Raw genomic sequence first — 9,518 nt, 5'->3', positions numbered from 1 at the left:
GTGGTGCATGTAGATGTAGCTGGAGGCTGTGCTTTCACTTCCTGGCCTCCTGATCCTGAGTAATCACATAGAAGCTTGTATTATTTACACACTGTTTGGCCGATGGCTCAGGCTTCCTACTGCCCAGCTCTCTATATAAATTAACCATTTTACCCTTCCTTTCCATTTCCCTTCCAAAGAGGTAGCTGCTGCAAATAAATAATGAAAGAAGTGTGTGTGTGTGTGTGTTTGTGTGTGTGTTTGTGTGTGTGTGTGTGTGCATGCACACATGTTCATATGTGGTCGTGGTCCTCCTAGGACCTATGATATATGGACAAGGGCTGATGTGTTCATGTGTGGTTGTGGTTTGCCTACATCAAGGACCTATGATAAATGGGCAAGGGCTGAAAAGAGAGATGGAGGGAAGATCTGCTACGAAGGGTTTGTCGTTGTCTCCATGTAGATTTTGTGGCTTTGAGGAGGTATTCAAGCACAATTCCCATGGGATGAGATGAGGCAGGGAAGAAACCCTAGGAAGAAAGCTTCCAGCTGACTCCCAAGACTATTTCTATGCTGCCCAAGGGTGGGAGCCCCTGGCTGAGCATGGGAAAAGGAAGATGAATGACCCCAAAGAAGACTTGGGCGCTGCCGATTGCTGGAAGGGAAGTAGGAGCAGGTTGGAGGGCTGTGACCAGCTTAGATGTTCCAAGTTGGATTTCTCCCACTTTGGGCCAGAGGTAGGTAGGCTTGCAATGCATTTAATTCATCAGCTAGTAGCTACCTATGTTTTATTGAGTGCTCAGGGCTGGCTCTGGGCAGTTTGCACATAACTTATTCACCAGCCTCCTGAGGAGCTGTAGCTTGGACCTGGCTACCTTCCCATGTTGTTGAACCAGCACTTGGCAGAGTGGTGACTTCTAGCAGGGTCGGGTGCTGGCGTTTGTCCCTGAACTGTCGGATCGAAGCTGTAGGGACCAGATCCAAGTCTGAGATGTGATGGAGGAGACAGTCCTACTGCTTTTCTGATAATGATTAATACTACATGTCAGTGTGTCTGAGCACCCAATGTATAATACAGCTAAGATCATATGCAATTATAATACAGCAAAAAATGTTATAAAAATGAGCCCTGTACTTCTCCAGGTGTAAACCCTTCACGCACAGGCATTACTCAAGATAGAGCATCTTTTGGAACCATGCACAGGCATTACTCAAGATAGAGTATCTTTTGGAACTTGGAGGAGAGGAGAGAAGGGGAACTGAGGTCGGGATGTAGAATAAACAAATAAATATTAAAAAGAGATAGAGTATTGTTGTAAGGAGGCTGCTTGTTTCCCGGCTGCTTGGCAGCTCAGCCCTGAAATAATTCCACAAAAACTGTATTATTTAAATCACTGCTTGGCCCATTAGCTCTAGCTTCTTATTCGCTAACTCTTACATCTTAATTTAATCCATCTCCACTAATCTGTGCATCACCACGAGGTCGTGGCCTACCAGCAAAGTTTCAGCTCCATAGCTTCTTTCTGACTCTGCCTCCTTTCTCCCAGCATTCAGTTTAGTTTTCCCCACCTAGCTCTGCTCTACCCTATCAGGCCAAGCCAGTTTCTTTGTTAACCAATGATATTCACAGCATACAGAGGGGAAATTCCACATCAGAGTATCTTGGAAAAAGTAGGTCTTCTAGTGCCTTCCTTCAACATACAAGATTATGTTCAATTATATACGTTTAGAAGTACTTCCCAATTCCCTGATTCTCCATGAGATGAGGCAGGTGTCCAGTGTAACCATGGTCTTCTGTGATAGGAGTCATGCTAACATACCAACAGCAAATTCCCTTCCATTGCAGGAAAGATGGTCCCTCTGTTCCTACAGGATTTCGGAAACTCTGTCTAGGATATGGCAGTAGTAAAGCAAGGTGAAATGTATGAAATCAGGGTCCTTGAGAGAGCAGAGGCCATCATTGCTCATGGGAGAAACCAGTCTACCCTCCCTGGGCAAGGTCTTGGTCACACCCATAGGGTTGCTGGGTGAAGGGACATTGGCTCTGTGTCCATGCCTCACAAGGGCCCAGATGGCCTTTCCTTCCTGTCTCCTGGAAGTCTGGAAGGAATTTGTGTGTATCAGGTTCCAAGTCAGGCTCGGAGGAAAAGAGGTTCTCTGTACTAGCCTGCCTGGGGCCAACCTTGGTGGTAGGAGGAAGCAGAGGTGGACCTGGGTTTGGTCTAGGGCACGGTGGTTCATTTTGACTTGGAGAATGATGTCTGTTTGATGTACTGTGATGTTTGCATGTGAGCATCCTTGGTGACGTAGTAAATCCAGGCAACACAGAGCCATTACCTTGTATACTGTCTTAACCCACTTGATTGAGAGGGGGACTTTGGATTGCCCACCCCAGGACTTGGCCACCATGGCTTTACCACTTGTTTCCATGACTATGACCTTCTGAGACTCCACAAATGTATGATAGAGTGATCGCTTTTCAGGCCAGGGTCAGTTCTTCAGGCTGTGAGGCATTGTCACATTGTCATCCACAAAGGTCTTCCCTCCTCTGCCCTCCCAACCTCACTGGGCCACCAGGGAAACAGAGTAGGAGAGTGAAATCTGCTTCTAACTTTACTGCTCCTGATTAAAAGTGTTTGTTTGGGACTTAAGAGTTTGTATCATTTAATTTGGTATCTAACATAACATGTGTTTAAGGTGCTTGTATAAAAGGGCTTAAAGTTAGTTAATGCTTTGTCGCTTGGGGACACTTGGGGTCATTTAATTTGCAGAATTATTAAAAAACAATTATATATATGAATGCCTGCATGCCAGAAGAGGGCATCAGATCTCATTACAGATGATTGTGAGCCACCATGTGGTTGCTGGGAATTGCACTCAGAACCTCTGGAAGATGCAGCCAGTGCTCTTAACCTATGGGGCATCTCTCCAGCCCTAATTTGCAGAATTTAGGACTCAACTTTTTGTTACCTTTTTGTTGGAATGTAGACTCAGCCTTCATGGCAGAGAGTGCTGGCCTACTGGAGACTTGCCAGCCAAGATGTGTGTTCTATTTCTTGTCACAGGTTAGCTAGGTGTGGTCAGGGTAGCTTTGGGGTGAGGGGGTCTGCGCAGTCACGGACTGGAGTGCCTTCTATCTTATTTTCCATGGTCTGTCCCAGTTTTGGTCAGCATGAAAGGGAGGAAAAGAGGAAGTTACCCACAGCCTCACCCTCCCTGTGCATGAGGGGATAAGCATGGCGTTGTGTGTGGAATTCATGTGTCCATATAAAAATCCAGTTCCTTTGTGAGAAGGGAGGCCGAGTGTGTGTAGGAGGAGCAACAAAGGGAAGAGGAGGAGAAGAGACAGGAGGAAGAGAAGGAGAAAGAAGAGGAGGAGGAGGAAGAAGAGGAGGAAGGGGAGGTTATCTGTGCTTTCCTGTTATGTGGGCTTTTGTAGCATGATTAATCAAAATCCAGAGACAAAAATCGGGGTTCAACATGAAGGACAGAAAAGCAAAACAACCAGCCACTGGCTCTTACCTCTACAGCAGTCTGAAATGGTGATCCCGCCTCCAGGAATCCTCAGAATGAGACAGTCTCTGAGAGCTGTCTCCTCTCATCTCCTATTCCTCTTTAGGGCTAGGATTAAAGGCATGCACCACTACTGCCGGTTTCTATGGCAAACTAGCGTGGTTACTGGGATTAAAGGTGTGTGCCACCATTGCCAGGTCTGTAAGGCTGACCAGTGGGGCTGCTTTACTCTCCGATCTTTAGGCAAGCTTTACTTATTAAAATACAAATAAAATGCTCCTACAGGTTTCCAAAGGCATTGGTATTCATGGACAAGGTCATCCCTTATTGCTACATCCCAGGCAAATTGCTTAGTGCTGAGGCCTTAGAAATCACGGTCCTTGTTTTTCACAAAGTGTGTCACACAAGAAAGGGAACTCTTTGATGTATTCTGTGTTGTATCTAGAGAAAGACTTAGGCAAATGGGGCGTGTATGTGTAACTGTCCTGTGTCTGTGTGTGTTGAATGTAGGAAGGGGTAAGGTCAATGGGAACGGGGCAGGGGGCGGGGGAGGGGATGTTTGTTTGGGATTGTATTGGTGTCACTTTGAAAAATGAAGGTGCTTGGGAGTGCCAGCTAACTCAGTGGACATCAAGAGACCAATGTCCAGTGTCACCTCTGACATCTTGTCTGTTTTTCCCCTAGAGACTCTGCACGCTACACTGGGATCCAGTGAGTGACTCCGGCAATGCTGCCCCGATGGGAACTGACTCTTTACCTGCTTGCTTCCCTGGGCTTCCACCTCTACTCATTCTATGAAGTTTACAAAGTCTCCAGGGGTAAGACTCCAAGGCTTTCTGATGACCTGTTCAGAAGGAAGTGGGAAGGGAGTGTCCGAGATGAGGATTCAGGAGGACATTGCTGTGGCCGTGTGATTGTTGCTACATTGCTACATTCTGTTTCCTGGATGTGTGCACTTTGAATCATGGCAGAGTTACAGGAGCCGGTGGCTTGTCTTTTCCAACAGTGGCTGCTTTTCTCTTTGGTCCTGGGAAGGACCTCTGAGCACGTGACCTGGCACTGAGCAGTGCCCCCAGGCTCTGACAACAAACAGTAGGGACGTTTGGTCCAACTTCTCTCTCTAAGGCCCTGAAGGCATCCAAAGTAAACTGTTTTTCTTTCAACAGCTTCCTTTGCAGGCTTATCTCAGAGACCGGAGGAGGAGGTCGAGGTGTTAGCCACGCCCATCCCTTCTGTGTTTTTTCTCTTTGTTTCTTTTGTCTTGCTCTGATGCCCAGGCTAGCCTCACATTCAGGATTTCCTACTCCAGCCTTCTGAGTAACTGGAGCTACAGAAACGTACCACCACCACACCCTACTTCCATAGTTTAATTTTTAAAAATTTTTCCTGGTTTCGGAACTGAACCCAGGATCTTGTACCCCATGCTAGAAGCATTCTACCCACAGGCCACGTTCCCCATCTCTCTTACTTGCTTTTTTAATTTGAGATAGGATCGTGCTAAGTTACTCACACAGGTCGTGAAATCACTTGGTAGCACCAGCTCGGCTTTGAACTCACGCAGTCTTCCTGCTTTGACCTCCTAACGGATTACAGATGGAGCAATCATGGGGGCTGCTGAGCTGGTCTTTAGGAGGAGCGGGAACTGAGCTGGGGAGATGGCCCTGTGGGTAAAGCACCTCCCTGGTATGGCTGATCACCTGGGTTTGGTCCCCAGATCTCACAGAAAGGTGGAAGGAGAGAGCTTTGTCTCCTGACCTCTGTGTGCACATGCGTGCACACACAGAGATATAATAATAATAAATATAATTTTAAAAGGTAGCAAAGTATGCTGAGGACCCCGTGGACAGAGAGGTGGTTGTAGGCTGTAGACAAGCTTGCATCTGCCATCGGGATGAGGGAGAATACAGCATGGTCAGAGCCACAGATCACTCAGGAGAACTAGGTTGCAGGGTCTGATGGGTCATGGGGAGCCCTGACCTCAGCTTGAAGAACTGTGTAGGAGTGCGACAGCTATTAAAATCCATGAAGAGATTTGGGCTCTGTCTTTTTAAAAAATACTTCCGAAATTTTATTTGATGTGTATGACTGCATTGCCCGCATGACATGCTTGGTACCGTGGAGGTCAGAGTGTGTTGGACCCCCTGTAACTGGAGTTATAAGGGTTGTGAGCTCTCCTGTAAGTGCTAGGAATCGAACCCAGGTCATCTGGAAGAGCAGTCGCCGCTCTTAATCACTGAGCCATCTCTCCAGCTTCTGGGGCTTTTTCTTGAAGGCAGGGGAGTGTGGGGGAAGCTGATGCAGTCACTTAGAATGGCAAAGACTGGGCTGTAGCTCAGTGGTAAGCTCAGCATTGGTCAGGTCCTGGGTTCAATCCCCAGACCATAATAAAACACACTGACAAGTAGGTTCTGGGCAGCCTATCCCAGATATCTATCCCTATAGCTCACCAGGGTTGACTTTGCTGTCCATTTTCCATGTTGGCCATTCAAGGGAGTTAAGAACTAAGTGCTCCTTGGTGGAGACTGGCCAAGACAGGAAAGGAGACTCATCCTTTCCTGGAGCCTTGAGCTATCAGAGTCAGAATAGAAGGAACTCCAAGTCTGGCTTCACTCTGGGTCCTTTCCCCCTTGTCTTAGGACACTTTAGCTGGGCACAGTGAAAGGAAGTGTTACTCAGAAGTCAGGCTTGGCAGCAGCGCCCAAGATAAACAGGTCCCTAGGTTACGAGGAGTCTAGTCAGCATGAGATGCCCCGCTCCTCTGCCAGTGACTCTGGGGTCCTTAAAGGTGGCCCCATCTCAAGTGAGGTCACTGCCCTGGCTGAAGTTCGCATTTTTGCCTTTTGCCCAACAGGAAAGATGGACGAGAAAGTGAAGTTACGTTCTCCTTTGGGAAGCATGACCCAAAGGATGCTTCCATCATATCTGTTCACGTTGTGTTCACTAGCGCAGTCCTGGGGCCTCATTCACGGAGCGAGAAGTTCGGCTAGGTTGTCTGGGGGTGGGGCATTTATCCAGCGCACTTAGGAGCCCTGTTGGAGCGGAAGAAAGCAGGGGTAGGTTTTGTCGGTGAGCTAGTGCCTTCCCTAGATGGCTGCATTTTTTACCAGTGCTTCAGTCTCTTCCATAGATGGTTGTCTTACTTGTCTTTTGCTGTGTGATAAGCGATCCTGAAGTTTTGTGATTTAAAAATAATAACTGCCATTTTTTGATAACTCCCTATTGTATGAAGATTTTCCCTTTTGAAAAGGTTTTTGTTTTGTAGTAGTTTCGGGTTTGGGGTAAAGCTGAATAGCCTGGACAAAGCTTCCAAATGCCCGAGTTCTAGCGTGGGCCACTTTCTGTCAGTGTCCAGTCCCACAGGGGTGCATCTGTCCCGTTGAGTCTGACAGCATTGTTGGCCAATCTCCTCAGTTTACTTCAGAGATCCAACTGTCTGTTGGGTATTGTATGCTGTGTGGATTTGAGAGGTGTAGGGTGACATGTGTCCATCATTAGAATATGACACAACAGTGTGTCCCCTCAGAAATGCTCCATTCTACCAACTCACCCACCAAACCTCTGGTCTCTGCTGTCGCCATCGGTTTCCTTCTCCTAGAATGCCATGGAGCTGGAGTTCATAGCGTGTGTCTTTTAAGCGTGGCTTCTTTCATCTAGAGAAAAGCACTGAGGGGACTTAAACCTTCACAGCTCCACAGCTCCTTTTCTTCCCTCCTCCCCTTTCTTCTCTCCTTCTGGAGACAGGTCTCAGGCAGCATTAGACTGGTTTTGAACTTCGGATCCTCCTGCCTCTACCTCCTGAGTGTTGAGATTAGAGGTGTGGGCTATCTGCCCAATTCACGCAGTGCTGGGGATCAATCCCGGGTGTTGGTTTCCAACTCCCTTCTTTTGAGCACTGAATAGTATTCCACTGTCTGGACATATAGGATTCCAGTGTTATACTGACCCCACCCGGCAGCCCACCAGCACTCAGGCAAACCTCTAGCCGGCCCAGGGGCCCTGAGACCCTAGGCAGCTACGTCACGCGTTGTGTGACTGAGTGCGACTCTGTTCACATGCACAAGATTTCCCTTTTAACTAAGCTCACCCGCATGTTTGTCCCTTTTTTACTCTCCTACAAAACAACGACAGTCTATGCTCACGTATGCAATCAACAATAGCTTTGTTTATTCCAGCACGCTGCAGTCGGCCAGCTAGGCAATAAAATGGCTACACCACCCCTCCCACCAGAGCGCGTAGGCTCCTTTTATAGGCAACCAGGAGAGGGCGAGGAGGGTGGCTTTATACCATCCTGGACCTAATTGTCTGGGGATTAGGTCATTTGGAACCTGATTGGGGCTCCTTTTCCTGCTTTAAAAGATTACAGAACCCAGCAACCACACGGTGGCTCACAACTATCTATAATGAAATGTGGTGCCCTCTTCTGGCCTGCAGACATACATGCAGGGAGAACACTGTATACATAATAAATAAATAAATAATTATTTGCCGGGCGGTGGTGGCGCACGCCTTTAATCCCAGCACTCGGGAGGCAGAGGCAGGCGGATCTCTGTGAGTTCGAGACCAGCCTGGTCTACAAGAGCTAGTTCCAGGACAGGCTCCAAAGCCACAGAGAAACCCTGTCTCGAAAAACAAAAAACAAAAAACAAACAAACAAAAAAAAGATTACAGAACCCAAAAGTGAAACTGAACTGAGGCCCAGGCCCAGTGGAGAAGCTACTGAGGCTTCTCCATCATAATCACTTCCAAGTGTTGGCCTCTGCGCATAAAGCCACTGTAAACAGTGGTGTGCAGGTTTTTATACTGATGGGTTCTTACCTTGCTTGTGTACTAACCAAGGCCATTGCTGGTCGTGTGCTTTTATTCTCATAAGAAGCTGTCCACATTCAGCTTTGCACCTTAAGACTCAGGCACGGTGGGAGCATTTACCTGTAACACAAGAAAAGATATTCCCCATCACGGATCTCGCATTTTGCTTTGTTTTTGGACCAGGTCTCACAGTACAGCACAAACTAGCCTCAGCTTCATGGTAACCTTCCTGCCTCATTTCTGTGCGGTACCATGCCTGGCTACCATGCGTCCTGAGACTTGGTTAAGGAGTCTGGCATTAATGGCCTTCCTCTAAAACAGAGCATCTGATTTGGGGACTGTGTCAGTTTACCGGAAGCCTTTCTGAAGACCACAGTGGTCGTTAGCGACAACTGTTGGTGACAAAGGCTCCCGGCCACCCGTGAAAGCGGCCGAGGGGCCATCCGTCCGCTTCTGACTGCGTTCCGTGCTATCCATACTTAGGATTTCCGGTTCTTGTGTGCATTCTGACTGTGTGGAGTGCTCTAAGCGTCTCTTTGATGCAGTGCTTCGGTGTGGTTTATCGTGCGGTGCCATCTTAACCATTTGTCTCCTTTATCTCCTTCTCTGCTGATTTAACATTTTGCCTCTCCCTTCCTCTTGGTCCCAGTCCTCACCCTGCTGTATATTTTATTCCTGTTTTCTCTCTCCCTCCCTCTCGTGTTCTGTTTCCCCACTTCCCCTTTCCCCATGTCTTTTTCTTTCTTTGATCAGCTGTGCCGGAGTTTTTGTGAGTCTTCCTAGCGTTTGGCATTGTCAGATCACTCCCTGGCTCCTTCATGTTTTCCACTGCCTCAGTTTCTGATTGTCTTGTTTCTGTCGGTTGCTTTGTTCCTTGTGTCAACTTCATGGGTTGGAGATTTTAGCTCATTTGTTCCCTAAGGGATGTGTTTGTGTCTTTGCATTGTGACTGAGCGCTTCTCCCGGGAGGTTTCCAGAGTAGGAATTATAAAGTGAAAGAAACTACACTGTTTATTGGCTGGTGCCTTGCCTCGGTGGTTAAAAGTGTTTACTGCTCTATAAGAGGACCCAGGTTTGGTTCCCAGCACCTACCTTGGGTGACTTGCAACTGCAATAACTCCAATTTCAGTGATCCAAAGACCTTTTCTGTCGTCCAAGGTCACTTGTATGCATGTGGTACACATAAAGTCATGTAGTCTCTCTTTCTCTCTCCCTTCCCC

At 47.6% G+C, this 9,518-nt stretch overlaps 1 protein-coding gene across 1 annotated transcript in view; it reads left to right on the top strand.

Annotated features, from left to right (window-relative positions):
• Hhat (hedgehog acyltransferase) overlaps nt 1-9,518 on the top strand; it is a 245,988-nt gene that overhangs the window by 8,038 nt on the left and 228,432 nt on the right. The window contains exon 2 of the mRNA XM_005348897.3: nt 4,177-4,310. Coding sequence (XP_005348954.1) covers nt 4,220-4,310 — 91 coding nt within the window. The 5' untranslated portion in view covers nt 4,177-4,219. The remainder of the gene's footprint in view (nt 1-4,176; nt 4,311-9,518) is intronic.

This window comes from Microtus ochrogaster, chromosome 6, assembly GCF_000317375.1.
Source record: "Microtus ochrogaster isolate Prairie Vole_2 chromosome 6, MicOch1.0, whole genome shotgun sequence".
Lineage (NCBI taxonomy): Eukaryota > Metazoa > Chordata > Mammalia > Rodentia > Cricetidae > Microtus > Microtus ochrogaster.
This window is presented reverse-complemented; position numbering and strand designations above follow the sequence as displayed.